Genomic DNA, 14605 nt, shown 5'->3' with positions numbered 1-14605 from the left:
TGGGCCTCATCAAGGTTAACCAGGCACCCTCAGATCTTTTCATCTTTTAAACAAATATATATTTTATTTTAATTATTTGGAAGGTAGAGTGACAGAGAGAAATTCCATTCTCTGGTTACTTCCCGACTTGGCTACAAAAGCTGAGGCACGGTCAGGTTGGAGCCATGATGGGGAATTCCATGCAGGCCACCCACCCTGGTGGCAGGGACCTAGGCACTTGGTCCACCGCCTACTGCTTCCCCAGGCACATTAGCAGAGAGCTGAATTGGAAGTGGAGCATGGGCCTGGCACAGTGGCCTGGCAGCTAAAGTCCTCTCCTTGAACATGCCAGGATCCCACATGGGCGCCGGTTCTAATCCCAGCAGCTCCACTTCCCATTCAGCTCCCTGTTTGTGGCCTGGGAAAGCAGTCAAGGATGGCCCAAAGCCTTGGGACCCTGCACCTGTGTGGGAGACCTGGAGGAAGTTCCTGGCTCCTGGCTTTGGATCTGTGCAGCACCAGCCTTTGTGGTCACTTGGGGAGTGAATCATTGGATGGAGGATCCTTCTCTGTATATCTGACTTGTCAGTTGGAGCAGCTGGGACTTGAACTGTTGCTCTGATCCAGTGTGTGTGAGTTGCAGGCAGCAGCTTACTGCACTGAACCACAATGTTGACTTTTACTGCTGGCCAATGGGGATCTGCTATGGACTGAGCTGTGATCCCTAAAAATTCACAAGCTGGAATCTGAGCTTCTAATCACCCAGCATTTGGAGGCAGCGCCTTTGCAAAGCTAAGGAAGCCAAAATGAGGCACTGAGCTGGGGCCAGTGGTCAGGGTCCCGGACAGGGAAAGCCACTATAGCTGTGCCAAGAGTGCAAGCACCTGAGCACACAGTCTTATCCCGGATATCCTCAACTGTGAGAGAAAACATCTCCTTTGAAGCCCCCAGAGGGTGGTATTTTTGTTACAGCAGCTTGAGAAGACAAATACAGGATGACACTTTTTTTGTTTGTTTGTTTTCTTTATTTTTTCTTAAGATGTGATCGTACTTACTTGAAAGGTAGAGCAACAGTGTGGGGTGAGGGAGGAGCGAGATCTTCCTTCTTGCGGTCCAGTCTGACACCGGGAGCTCCATCCGGGTCTCCCACGTGGGTGCAGGATCCCAGGCGTGTGGGTCAGCTTCTGCTGCCTTCCTAAGCACTCAGCAGGAACCGAGCCGGACGCAGAGCAGCGGGGACTGGCACCGTCGTGGGAAAGCAGAGTTGCCGAGCCTGCCACGCGCGACCCCGACCTCTGGGGGACTGCCATGCTTTGCTAGACTGTCGCAGCCCGCACGTCCGGTGCGCGATTTCGTCTGGAGCAGGGTCCCCTCGCTGCCCCTCCCGGCCAGAGGCTTCAACCTCAACTCCTCGCTCACAGGCTCCCTCGCACGGAAGGGTGCCCCACCCGCCCCTCCACGCCTCCTCGCATCTCCGGTCCCTCTGCACCTGCGTTCTCCTGCCTCAGCCCTCCGTGCAGGATCAGCGGCTTACTCGGTTCCCAAGTCGCCCTCCACCTGCCCTTAGCACCAGCAGGGGTACAGTGTCCGCAAGGAGGTCTTGGGGTGAAGGGTCCAGTGCCCGGGACAGGACTCGAGGTCCCAGGAGTGGGGCGCGCTTCGGGATCCGGAGACGCCGCCGTGGGTTTTGGGGAAGAACCAGGGGCCGCTTGACCGGGGGGGTCGGGCCAGGACCCCACGGGAAAGTCAGCTTCCTTCCTAGCTCCCTGCTGCCCGGAATTCCCTCGCTCTCGGCCCGCCCGCGGAGCGGGGTCGTCGGGCCCGGCGGCAGGAGGGGGCGGGGAGGCCCGGGCCACCCAACCCCCGCCCCAGGCGTGCTCTTCGGGGAAACAAGAAGCGAGTCCTGGTCGGCCAGCGCCCTGGAGCCGGGTTCCGGGAAGAGAAACTCGCGGCTGCTGCTGCCCCCCGACCCTGGCGCTCCAGACAACGCTCACCTTTGAAGCGCTCCAAAGACGGTCTCTGGGGAGGGACGGCGAGACCACCGCCCGGCCTCCCTTCTCACTCGACTTTGGAAGATTAGGCCACTCCCCCGACACACCCGCCCCGCGCATCGGGGTGCACCGTTATCTGGACCTCTGCTCCAGCTGCCATCCTCGGACTCGGCGTGTGCCCCCCATCTCCTGGACCTGCTGCCATCGCTGCCGTGCGTCTCCAATCCCCATTTTGTCTCCTAGCACCCCTGGGGGAAACCCAGACCTCTTGTCCACCTTCCCAATCGACGCGGAATCCCCGTGACTCTGCTGGTCCATGACCCATTCCTGCAGGTCCCTAGAGAGGCACGGGGGTCAGAAACCCTCGGAGCCCCGGGGTTGTCCGAGGCTGGAGCGCGCCATGCAGCTGCGGGGGTCGACGCTCGCGCCCCGGCTCCGACTCCTGGCGTTGCTGCTGCCGCTGCTGCCGCCGCCCGTGCGCACCCTAGAGCCCACCCGGGCTCAGGACGTGAGCCAGCTCGTGGTGAGCCCGGGGATCCACCGGGCCGGGCGGGCTGCATGGAGGAGGCGACGGCGGGGGCTGGGGCCTGAGACGCTGGAAGTGACTGGGGATGGGTGTGGGCCTGGATGTGGGTCTGTCCGAGGTTTTCCGACCTTGTTTTAGAGCCTGGAAAGGAGCTTCGGGGAACCGCGCGGGAGGTGGGGGGTGGGGAGGTTTGGGCGGGAGAGCCCGAGGTTTAAGGACCTGGGAGAGGGGTGGGATTTCCAGGATAGGGACGGCTTGGGCAAGTCCAGTCCATTTAACTGTCCCGGCTTTGCTGATCCTCCTTCAGGACTGGCTGACCCGCTATGGCTACCTGCCGCCCCCCGATCCCGCCCAGGCCCAGCTGCAGAGCCCGGCCAAGCTACGGGATGCGCTGAAGGTCATGCAGAGGTTTGCGGGGCTGCCGGAGACAGGCCTCATGGGTAGGTGTCCCATGCCCTCACATCAGTTGGCCCCGGCTCTGTGTCCACCCGACCTTGCGGCCCAACTGGGGCGGCCTCAGGCTTGTGTCTGCTCAGAAGTTGAGGGCCATCTCTCTGCTGGGGTGCAACAGCAAATGCAGGCAAGGTCCTGCTCCCACCAAGGAGCTCCCGGAACTAGAGACAGGGAGGCAGCTAGAAGGACCGGAAATCCACATGCACAGGATCACTCCCCACGGAGGTGGGTGTGCTGAAGTGAAGGAGGGGCTGGGCTGAGAACACTGCACCGCCAAGACCCCAGGGGCAGGGTCGAGCTTGTGTGTCTGGTACAGGGCTCCTGGGCGTTGAGGATCCCAGGGGCATTAATGACCAGGGAAGGGTCTCCAGGAATAATGCATGAAGCCCCTGGGCTTGCAGTTTTAAGATCGCTGCAGTTACAGATGGAGATGGTGGTGCAGTGGCTGGAGACAGGCATGTGTGTGGCCAGAGCAATTGAACTTGGAGTGTGCCTGAAGGGTAGAGGTGTGCGGCACCTCTTCAGGGGTACAAGCGAAGGAAGAGGGAGCTTGTGGGATTCTGGTGGGCTGCAAGGGAAGGCAGGTCCCTCTTCTGTCCTGTCTGGTCTTGTGCGGCCCCACTGTAAGTTACCCTATCAGCACCCTGTGGTGTGAGCTTAGGGAGGAGGAAGATGGTCCTGGAGCCAGGAGGGCCAGGCTTGTGGCCAGTGACAGGGCTGCTGGGATGTGAGGTGCAGGCTACCGGTCACAGGTCTGGGTCCTTGATGCGCCACCTAGAGGAGCTGAGAGATGGAGGACCCAGGTCACAGTCTGGCCAGGAGGAAGCTGGGCAGTGCTGTGCCCAGTATTAAGGGTGACCCCGCCAAGGAGGGCACAGGGGCAGCCGAACCAGCTTTGGGATGAGGGTGGGTCCCAGGTTCAGATCTCTGAGCTGTCCCCCATGTAGGGCTGGCTGGCTGTTGGCTCCTCTCCTGGGCCCACCGCCTGGCTGGCTGACGCACCCCACTGTCTCCCACAGACTCCCAGACGGTGGGTGCCATGCACAAGCCCCGCTGCTCCCTGCCAGATGTGCTGGGGGCCGCGGGTCTGGTCAGACGCCGCCGCCGCTATGCCCTGAGTGGCAGTGTGTGGAGGAAGCAGTCCCTGACGTGGGGGTAAGTCTTGGAGCCCACTGCCTGGGCCAGCCACTTGGCCCTACTTCTCATGGTGGCCCTGTCCCTCCACGGCTACCCTAACAACCCTCTGTCTCCACAGGGTGCGCTCCTTTCCCCAAGGCTCCCAGCTGAGCCATGGCAAAGTACGGACTCTGCTGAAGCACGCACTGGCCGTGTGGGGCTCAGAGTCGGGGCTCACTTTCCATGAGGTGGACACCGGGCACCAGGAACCTGACATCCTTATTGACTTCGTTCGGGCCTACCACCAGGACAGCTACCCCTTCGACGGGCTTGGGGGCACCCTGGCCCATGCCTTTTTCCCTGGGGAGCACCCCATCTCTGGGGACACACACTTCGATGATGAAGAGATCTGGACTTACGGGGTGGAAGGTAACACCTCTTGGGAGATGTCCTTCACCGGGGGCGGGCTCCTGGGAAACTGCTGTTAGTGCAGCTGGCCAGTGGGGACCCAGACACGCAGAAGGTACTGTGTGTGGACTTTAAACATTTGTTTATTTATTGAAAAAGCAGAGCTACAGAGAGGCAGAGGCAGAGGCAGAGATTTCCCTGTATCTGCTGTTTCACTCTCCACACAGCCAGGCCAAAGCCAAGAGCTTCTTCTGGGTTTCCTACATGAGTGCAGGAGCTCCAAGTACCTGGGGCATCCTCTGCCACCTTTCCCAGGCACATTAGCAGGGAATCGGGTTGGAAGCGGAACAACCAGGACTCAAACCGGCACATAACTGGGATGGCAGTGCTGCAGGTAGTGGCTTAACTTGCTACTCCACAGGGCCAGCCCCATTATTTTTAATATTTTCCTTAATTTATTTTATTTCTTATTTCTTTATTTCAAAGTCAAGAGCCAGGCACTCCCTCTGGGTCTCCCATGTGGGCGGCAGGACCCAGCACCTGAGCCTTCCCTTGGGTGAGCACTGGCAGGAAGTTGACATGGGAATGTGTGCTGGGAGTCAGGCAGGCACTGACACAAGCTGCAGGTGCCACCTGTCCAGTGTACTCACTGAGAGGTGTCCACAAAGGAACTGGCCCACGGTGAGCACCACCTTGCAGGAGCCACAGGTGGGGAGCCTCCCTCAGAGCTAGCCCAGGGCAGGGGCTAGGTACAACAGCACATGCCCAGCAGTGCCTGGACTCGGGTTTGACCAAACAGTGGGTCAGGTGGCCAGGCTCAGGTGACAGGGGAAGTCAGCCTCCCAGCACACAAAGTCCTTCCCAACAGCTGAGTCAGTAGAGTTGCTCCACACAACCAGTGACACAACCGCATGAAATTACAGCACAGAAGCCCTGGCTGTGGGTGCACGGGGTTGGGGGGGGGGGGACACTTCCTGCAAGAGATGGCTCCCTCACCCGGGTCCCAGCAAGGCACCCGGGTCCCAGCAAGGCACCAAGTGCCACAGGGCCCGCACTGTGGGAGGAGGGCAAGTCCAGGTCCCAGACACTGGGACAACAATGGGACTCTGCAGGCAGCGGGTTCCTTCTGGAAGGATCCTGCCCAGAGGATGCTGGGACAGAGCATGGATGCAGCAACCTCTGTGGGAGCCCTGGGTCTGCAGAGATGGGGGCTAAGAGGTGTCTGAAATGGGCCAGGGTGGGCGAAACCTGGGGTCTGGCTGGATCCTGTGTGCAAGGGTGGGTGCAGTCCGGTGCAAGTCTGGGGGGCTGTGCTCCCTGTCCACAGGAAATGGAACTCCCCAGAGCTGGTGCTCCAGAGGGGAATTCCTGTGCATGTGCTGGAGTGGGGCAGGGGCTGAAGAAGCAATGGAGAGAGGAGAAGCTGAGCCAGGGTTTGGTCTGGCTGGAGAGGAGTGCTCAGTGGATCCACAGCCTCTTGGAGCAGGGTCCTGCTGGTGGGAGACCCAGCTCTGCTCCGTGCACCAGCTCTAGGCAGGGAAAAGTGGTGGTGCCCAGGCCCTGCTGGGGTACTCACACTAGTGAGTGGTGAAGACAGACTACGAGGTGATGTAGGCAGGGCATGGTGGTGTGGATGGTGAGGTGTATGGATGGAGAAGTGATGGATGTAGAGAATGATGTGGTGTAGACAGCAGGTGGTATAGACAGGCAGTGAGCTGGTTTAGGCAGCGATAATGTGGACTGAGTCCGAATCAAGTCAGCCTTCCCCGTCCTCCCCACCCCCACCCTGTCCCTGCAGCATGCAGGGTTACTTAGCCTCGCTGCCTTGGCTGAGTGGAGCCTGAGTGGTGCGGTCTGTGGGTTCAGGAGTGAGTCACCCGCAGCTCTCAGCTCAGTTTACTTGGCGGCCAGGAACGGGGTCTGAAAGCAGCAGCATGGGGGCTGGGAAGGTTCCTGGAAGAAAAACGAAGATGAAGGTCAGGCACAGGGCCGAGGTGGGGAGGGGGATGCCCCGAAGCCCAGGAGCGGTGCGCTGAGGGAGGATCAAATGGAGGACTGTGATGGAAGACAGTGAAGGAGGACAGTGATGGAGGACAGTGAAGGAGGCCCTCCACAGGCCCTTCTCGGAGCTCAAGGGTCCTCAGGGTCCTCGCTGCTGCAGGCTTGCTGGGGAATCGGGGGGAGCATCCAGACTGCAGAGGAGCTGGGATGGAGTGGTGGAGAGGGAGTACAGACCATGGACCAAGGACTGGGCTTGGGGTGGACAGAGGGCAGTGTGAACTGGGACGGGGGACTTTAGGGTGGGAGGTTGTGAGTGTCAGACCTGGGTGAGCCAACAGGAAGAAAGGGTTGGTGGACAGACAGGTGGGTGGAGGGAGACACAGGACCTGATGCTGGAGGGGATGAAGGAGCAGATTATTCATCCTGGGCAGGGCCAAAGGAAACACAGAGCCCGGAGTGTGTGACAGCCCGCCTGGGTGAAACAGGAAGAAGCATTTTTGGGTTCACCTGTCACCCAAGGTCTAAGGGGAGAGAGCAGGGGGAGCTGAGGGATAGGAGGTCACCATGTCCTTTGGGGCCGGGCTGCACCGTTGTGTAACTTCCCCCTGCTGGGTAGCGTGACAAGGACGCAGCCAGCCTGCAGCACCCGGAAGCCCGACAAGAGGCCAGGAAGGTACCAGAAGAAACTGAGCTGGTGTGGATACCACAGATCTTCCGGTTTCTTGGGAGAGGGACTTGGGGCCACCATGGCTGCCCACAGTTGCTGCAGGAATAGTGGGCTGCCCCTGACCCTGGCGCTGCTGCTGCTCCTGTGTGCTCCGGGCTCAGCTCCGTGAGATGGGCCGCAGCACCCAGACGGCCTCACCCTCTCTGTACGCACCTGCTTATTTCCCATGAGGCCCTCCCTGAAGGCGTTCAGGGCTGAAGAGCTGGGATTAAGAAGAGGCTATGCCCTGGCACAGGGCTGGATCCCAAGGGAAGAGGCTGGGAGGAGGTGGGCGGCCAGCCAGCAGGCTGTGGCCTGAGAGTGCCTGCTGCAGGGAGCCCCTATTCTGGGCGGGGGGGATGGAGTGAGAGAGGGAAGCTGAGGCCAGATTAGCCAGCAGTGTGGTGGGGAATAGCTGGGCCTGGGGGGGAGGGTGGCGGGAAGAGGTGTATGTACCCCATGGAGGCCCCCGAGCTCTCCCCGGTATATACACCAAGCCTTACAGCAGGGGCGTGCGACTCCAGAGCCTGCCCTCTCCTTCTGCCCCCTCTGCCCTGCTCCCCAGATGGTGAAGGGACTGACCTGTTTGCTGTGGCTGTCCACGAGTTTGGCCACGCCCTGGGCCTGGGGCATTCCTCCGCTCCCAGCTCCATCATGAGGCCCTTCTACCAGGGCCCCGTGGGTGACCCTGCCACGTACCGGCTGTCCCAGGATGACCTCGAGGGCCTGCAGCAGCTGTATGGTAGGACACCGTGAGTGTAAATGTGGGGTTTTAGAGGGTTGGCATCAAAGCAGCCAGGACATCGCCCTAGGACACCCAGGACGCCGCAGGCCCAGTGATCCACACCTCACTGTCTCCCCCAGGTAGAGTGCACCAAACCCCACACAGGCCCACTCGGAGACCCCTGGCTCCTCCGCAGCCCTCCACCCAGCCTCCGGACAGGAACAGGTGAGTACCAGGGCATCACCTTGGGTGAGACTGGACGCAGGAGTCCTGCCAGGTGGGACGGTCACAGAGTGCAAGAGCGACTCAGGCCTCTTCTTCCATCCCCAGGCCTTCTGTTCCCACCCAGGATCGGTGTGAGGGCAATTTTGATGCCATCGCTAACATCCGCGGGGAGACCTTCTTCTTCAAAGGTGCCGACCTCAGACGGCCCTTGGCCCTGCCCTCTAGCTCTCCACCCAACTGGGTGACTCTCCTGGGCTCTGGGGGTTTCCTGGGGGAAGTGGGCACTTGGGTGCCCAAAGGGGGACTCTCCAGCAAGTCACAGAGGAGCAGGGATCCCCCTATCCACAAGGGGGTTTCCAAGAGGATCTGGTCCTGGAGAGTGACCCCAGCCTCTCCCACCTCATGTCCCCTGCCCCCAGGGCCCTGGTTCTGGCGCCTGCAGCCCTCCGGACAGCTGGTGTCCCCACGGCCTGCAGGCTTGCATCGTTTCTGGGAGGGGCTGCCCGCCGAGGTGAAAATGGTCCAAGCCGCCTACGCCAGGCCCGGTGACGGGCGCATCCTCCTCTTCAGTGGTGAGTGGGGCCCGGGCAGGGCTGGGGGCTGGGCCCGGGTGTGCAGGGCTGAGCCGGGCGGCAGAGATGGAGGGAAGTGGACCGTCCGACTTGGACCTGACGCTGCTTCCGGCTCCCTAGGCCCGCAGTTCTGGGTGTTTCGAGATCGGCAGCTAGACGGCTCTCCGCGGCCGCTCACCGAGTTGGGCCTGCCGCCTGGGGAGGTGGTGGATGCCGTGTTCTCGTGGCCGTCCAACGGGAAGACCTACCTAATCCGCGGCCAGCGCTACTGGCGCTTTGACGAGGCGGCCGGGAGAGCCGACCCCGGCTATCCCCGCGACCTGAGCCTGTGGGAAGGGGCGCCGCCCGCGCCCGACGACGTCACGGTCAGCAACACAGGTAGGGCCGAGGCTGGGGGCCGGCGAGCCAGGGGGTCAGGCCGGTGGGCACACTGACGCAGCCCTGCGACGCGAGGGGACAGGGCGGGAGCGCGCCCGAAGCGTCCTTCCTTCCCCCTCTCCTGCCCTCCTCAGGCGACACCTACTTCTTCAAGGGCGCCCACTACTGGCGATTTCCTAAGGGCAGCGTCAAGGTCGAACCCGACTTCCCCCAGCCCATGGGGCCCCAGTGGCTGGACTGCCCTGCCTCCACCTCTGACCCTCACGTTCCCAAGCCCCCTCAAGCGACTCCCAGGTCGAGAGCCTGCGATTGCAAGTGCGAGATCAACCGGGCTGCGGGCCGGCTCCCCGATCCCTTGCTGCTGCCCCTATTGCCCTTGCTGGCTGGGGCCGTCGCCTCCCGCTGACCGGCGGACGTTCTGTGCGGAGCGCCCCCAGACTGGACAGGGGCGGGACGTGGCCGGAGATGGCGAGGCTCCGCAGGGCCAGCCGCTGTCTGTTGCCAGGGTCGGTGGTTCTCACGAAGACCCAACAGAAGGCTCCGCCTGGGACTCGACCTCCGCTCCTGCACCCCGGGCCCGCTCGGTCCTCTACGCTCCCGGGCCGGGCAGCCGCCAGAGGGCGGTGCGGATTCGCTCCCAGCCGCGCGGCATCCGTGGCCACAGGTGCGCGCCGCCGGGGTCCAGCAAGGGCCTCCGGGCCTGCTGCACAGGACCAGCCCTGCTCGCCCCCACTCGGGTCAGTGGAAAGGGACGCTGCCCCAGCGGGACCCTCCTGTTGTCCCTGGAACAGCACACCCTGAACATCCCAACCCACCCCACGCCACGCCCTATGCCTGTACGAGTCTGTGGAGGACAAGCCTGCTCCCCGCCCCGCCCAGACTCCCTACTCCATCCTGCTCTCCTGAATTTCCATTGGCCGGCCTGCGATGGGGCCCCCAACTCAGCTGGGAGACTCCTCCCTAGGAACCCATAATCACGAACCACCTGGGAGAGCTCATTTCCATCTCACCTGGTCCAGAGTGCCCCCTGTCCGGTTCCATCTCAAGTTCTCCCACCTGCACTTGTGTGGTCTCAGCTGCCTTGGGGCAGGTGGGGACTGCCACATCTATCAGCCACTAAAGTGGCTGCAGCTCAGGGTGAGGGGTGGTGAAGCCTGGGCCACCTCATTCACAACCCACTCCCAGGTTCAGAGCCTCAGTCATCATCTCTGGAGCTGTGTTTCCGGAATCTTCATTCTGGGGTGGGATGGGTAGTCTGCATATTCACGGGCTGCAGGAGTGTGTGTGGGGTGGGGGTGGGAGCAATGTCTGCCTGGTTGCTGTCTGGGGTGTTGCTGAGTCTCTCATTTGCCCCTAGAGGGCCAGTGCCAGGAATTTGCTACGGATCCCTCCAGACCCTGGAGTTGTCAGCACAGTCTCAGTCATGGGGCAAAATGCCCCAAGTTGTCATGACCTTTGCAGGCCAATAGGGGCACGAGAGCCAGGGGTCCAGAGCTGATTGTGACCCAGCAGAGGATTGACAGACAGACGCTTCTGGCGTCCTCTCTGATGACTAGTGGCATCTTAGGATCGGCTTGTGGGCACTTTGATCTCGTGTGTGTAAGGAAAGCAGACACCTGGCCCAGCAGTTCTCAGCACCAAGAAGCCAATGTGGGTCTCCACTTGATCCCTTTCCAAGTGGGAGGGGATGCCCAGTACCAGCCAGGAGGACAGGACAGGACATGACAGTGTGCCGAAGGCAGCCTGCAGGACTCGGGTGAATGGAAGCAGAGCAGAACCAGGGAGCGGGCCAGGGCGGGCTGTCTGCTGAGATGCTGAGGCGCTTTCAATGTGGCAGTGTCTCTGGCCTCTGAATCGGCTCACCAAGGGTGTCCGTGAGACTCGCATGCCAGGAATGGGCCCAGCAGCCCCACCACCCAAGCTGGCCACTCTGATCCTCCCATGGAGTTCTCTGCTGCTCATGTGTCTGATAAGGGGCTAGCACCACGGCTTACCCCTGGACACATGCTCTCCATCCATTGGCCTGGGGTTTGGAGAGCAGGTGAGGAGAGGGGCATTGCTCTGTGGCTGGGGCATGCAATGTGGTTAGCCGTGGGAAGAAAGCTGGGCTGCTGCCCAAGAGATGAGACCCACAGCAGACCCCGGGGCTAGAGTCACAAGCCAGAGCGTGAGCACGTGACCCTGTGCAGGCAGGCATTCACAGGGGACCCCGGATGGATCAACCCTAGACAACGCCAGAAACTCGGTGTGGCCGGTCCACTTCCTTCAGCTCCACGAGGGAGGACAGCACTACCACACACTGCAGTGGAACGCTGCCTGTAGCTGGCATCCCACGGAGCTCTCATTCAAGTCCCGGCTCCTTCGCTTCCAACCTCACTCCCTGCTAATGTGCCTGGAAAGGCGGCAGATGGCCCAAGTCCTTGGATCCCTGCTACTCCAAAGGAGACTCAGAAGAAACACCTGGCTGCTGGCTTTGGCCTTGCCTGGCCATGATGTCCATTTGGAAGATTGAACAAGCATATGGAAGATTCTCTGCTCTGTGACTCTACCTTTCAAATAAACACATAAACTCTAAAGAAAAAGTTTTTTGAACGACTTGGGCACAGACCCACCGTGGGAGAGTCCGTCAGTAGAGGCAGGGAGGCTCGGAACTGACCCCACCCTCATGCATGTGTCCAGGTGTGCACCCCAGCCAGCGGGGCAGGGGCAGGGAGGTCTTGGCTCTGCAGGCTGGGAATGTTGGAGCAGGAATGAACAGGGACAAGCTGTGCAGAGCTGCAAGGGGTCCTAGGCTGGATGCTGACCTGGGGTCTGGGGCAAGGACGCTTGGAGTGGAACTTCAGTCTTCTCAAGGGCCTTGAGCTTCAAGAGAAGTCCAGAGGTGCCCCTGGCACCTCCTTCCCTCAGCCCCTGGCTTCCAGGGCCACCCAGGTGTGCAGCAGGTTCAGGGGCTGCTAATCTTCTCCAGACTGTGAACTCTGCGGTGCCCATCCTGCGGTAACACCTGTCCTTCCCCTGAGCTCTGGGAATCCCTACCTGACAGGCCCAGTCTCGGCTTTCCCACTACCATTTCCTCCTCTCAGGCTGTCTGGGATCAGGGGGACCCCTTAATGTGGTCACCTCAAGTTCAAGTCTATTTTTACCTCTCTCTCTTTTAAAGCATTCTATTTATTCACTTTAAAAGATTTATTTATCTTTATTGCAAAGTCACATATATATAAAGAGAAGAGACAGGGAGAATTATCTTCCATCCGATGGTTCATTCAAGTGACTGCAATGGCCAGTGCTAAACCGATCCAAAGCGAGGAGTCAGGAGCTTCTTCCTGGTCTCCCACACAGGTGCAGGGACTCAAGGCTTTGGGCCATCCTTGACAGCTTTCCCAGGCCACAGGCAGGGAGCTGGATGGGAAGTCGGCAGCCGGGAATAGAACCAGTGCCCATATGGGATCCTGGTATGTTCAAGGTGAGGACTTTAACTGCTACACTATTGTGGCAGGCCCAAAATTCTGCTCTTGAGGAGTGGACACACTGTGCACTTCTTAAAATAACATTTACTTATTTTGAAAGTCAGTTACACAGAGACAGGGAGAGAAAAAAAAATCTTTTATTTGTTGGTTTACTTCCTAGAAGACTGCAATGGCCAGCGATGAGCCAAGCCAAAGCCAGGCACTTCTAGGTCTCCCGGATGGGTTGCAGGAGCCCAGACAGAGCTCCCAGCAGCAAGTGTCTAGAGGGAGGCTCCTCTAGTCCAGGATGGAGGCAGCAGGTGGATATGGTTAGCTTTCTGGACCCGAGAACTCGCCCTGCTTGCAGTGGCACAGACTGGGGAGCCAGGAGCAAGGCCTGAAGGTGAACCAAGTTTAGGAGCTCAGAAGAGCCCCTCTTCCTGTTTCAGGATGAAGCACTGGGTTCAGCTTCTTCCTCCTCAGGCAGCAACCAGCAGCTACTATGAAAGTGGGATGGGGGCCCAGCATGAAAACCTAGTGGCTAAATCCTTGCCTTGCATGTGCTGGGATCCCATATGGGAGCCATCTCCTGTCCCGGAAGCCCCACTTCCCATCCAGCTCCCTGCTCGTGGCCTGGGAAAGCAGTCAAGGACAGCCCAAAGCCTTGCGCCCCTGCACTTGCATGTAACAACTGGAGCAAGTTCCTGGCTCCTGACTTCGGATGGGCTCAGCTCTGGTTGTTGTGGTCACTTGGGGAATGAATCATCAGACGGAAGATCTCCCTCTCTGTCCCTCCTCTTCTCTGTATATCTGATAAGACTAGGGGCTGGCTCAGTGGGTTAAACTACTTAGCTTCCAGTCCAACTCCCTACCAATGCACAGAGGATGGTTCAAGTTCTTGGGAACCTGTCCCCCACATGGAAAGTCAAGAGTTTGTCAGGCCCAGCTCTGCCTGTTGTGGCAATTTGGGGCATGAACCAGTGGACCAAAGACTCCTGGCTGTCATCCAAATAGATCTAAAAGCAAAAATTAGCCACACCTCTAAGCCTAGCCAATCACAGTCAATAACCTTCTACTTTTCCTGTCCCTCGAAACATGTGTTTCCTTCTCCTCAGCCTGGAGTGCTGTCCCCTGGGGCTTTGGAAGTGGCCTACCTGGTGCGTACCAGGCCTCATTCTCCTTCCTAACCCATGCCATGGTCAGAGACCAAGCCTGGACTCCCTGAACCATTCTGTGGCCGGCGCCCAGGCCTGGGGCCCTTCAATGTGTGGATGCCAACTCTGGCTCCTTCTGGATCTCGACACTTTGTCCCCACCTCACTTGGCTGAAGTTAATGTTCTCACGACATCCAGATGTCTGTCCCCCACTTCCCAAACCTCCCCTCAACCCCAGGCTGCCATGGTGCCCAAGATCTGTTTAGACTTTCTCATTGAGTTTGGGTCAGTTGTCCACTGGGTGTCAAGTCCAGGCCTTCCCAATGAAGCTGTGGAGGTAACCAAAACACAGAGTCGATTTCCTGAAAAAAAACATCTGGTTAGAAACAGGAAGGGTGGTATGCTCTTTTACATTTCCTGTGGTTTCTTCGGTTTTCAGTAGCAACTGGCACCGTGGCCGCCCAGGGTGGAGGACATGGGCACAGCGTTGCCTTGAGCAGGCTGTTGCACATCTGTGAAGAGTTCCTGGTCGAGAACAAGACACTGTCCACAATAATCTAGCATCTGGACTTTTACTTAGGTCACGTGTGAGGAGCCAGGCAGGGCTACAGGCTGCTGCCCAGGCTTAGGGGTCCACACAGCACGGTAAGAGGATGAAAATGGGGGGAAGAAGTAGAAAAACTTCAGGGTGAGAGTCCTTTGACAGCTGCCCTCCCCCCCCCTCTCTTGGCGCCCACAGGATAAGGGCTGGGGTTGGGTGAAAAGGAATGTGTGCTAAGGGTAGCAGGTGGGTTTAGAAAGGAACGGGTACTCCACGATTGTATTAGACTTGTTGGCTTCAGAAATCTGACACATTCTAGAAGGGGTGTGGCCAAGTCAGAGGCTCCAGCTGTGCACAGCTGGAGGACAAGCCTGGCAGGGCTAGC

General features: G+C 59.7%; 1 protein-coding gene across 3 annotated transcripts; it reads left to right on the top strand.

Moving 5' to 3' along the window:
- Positions 1-1206: 1206 nt before the first annotated feature.
- LOC121151731 (matrix metalloproteinase-25-like) lies at positions 1207-9658 on the top strand. Of its 3 annotated transcripts, XM_040973480.1 has the most exons (11): positions 1207-2182; positions 2304-2493; positions 2804-2936; positions 3969-4104; positions 4205-4494; positions 7746-7932; positions 8049-8129; positions 8235-8317; positions 8549-8701; positions 8822-9079; positions 9214-9658. In XM_040973480.1, exons 2-11 carry the CDS (start codon positions 2371-2373, stop codon positions 9483-9485), a joined length of 1716 nt encoding a protein of 571 aa, XP_040829414.1. In that variant the 5' UTR covers positions 1207-2182; positions 2304-2370; the 3' UTR covers positions 9486-9658. The 3 variants fall into 3 exon arrangements, with proteins under 3 accessions (XP_040829414.1, XP_040829412.1, XP_040829413.1); XM_040973478.1 differs by having other exon boundaries at positions 1207-2493; XM_040973479.1 differs by having other exon boundaries at positions 1209-2493; positions 7746-7922; positions 8045-8129.
- Positions 9659-14605: the final 4947 nt, after the last annotated feature.

The sequence above is a fragment of the Ochotona curzoniae genome, unplaced genomic scaffold (genome assembly GCF_017591425.1).
Source record: "Ochotona curzoniae isolate NIBS_2020 unplaced genomic scaffold, NIBS_Ocur_1.0 contig_2321, whole genome shotgun sequence".
Classification (NCBI taxonomy): Eukaryota; Metazoa; Chordata; class Mammalia; order Lagomorpha; family Ochotonidae; genus Ochotona; species Ochotona curzoniae.
The sequence above is the reverse complement of the archived record's forward strand: the minus strand, read 5'-3'. Positions and strand labels throughout refer to the sequence as shown.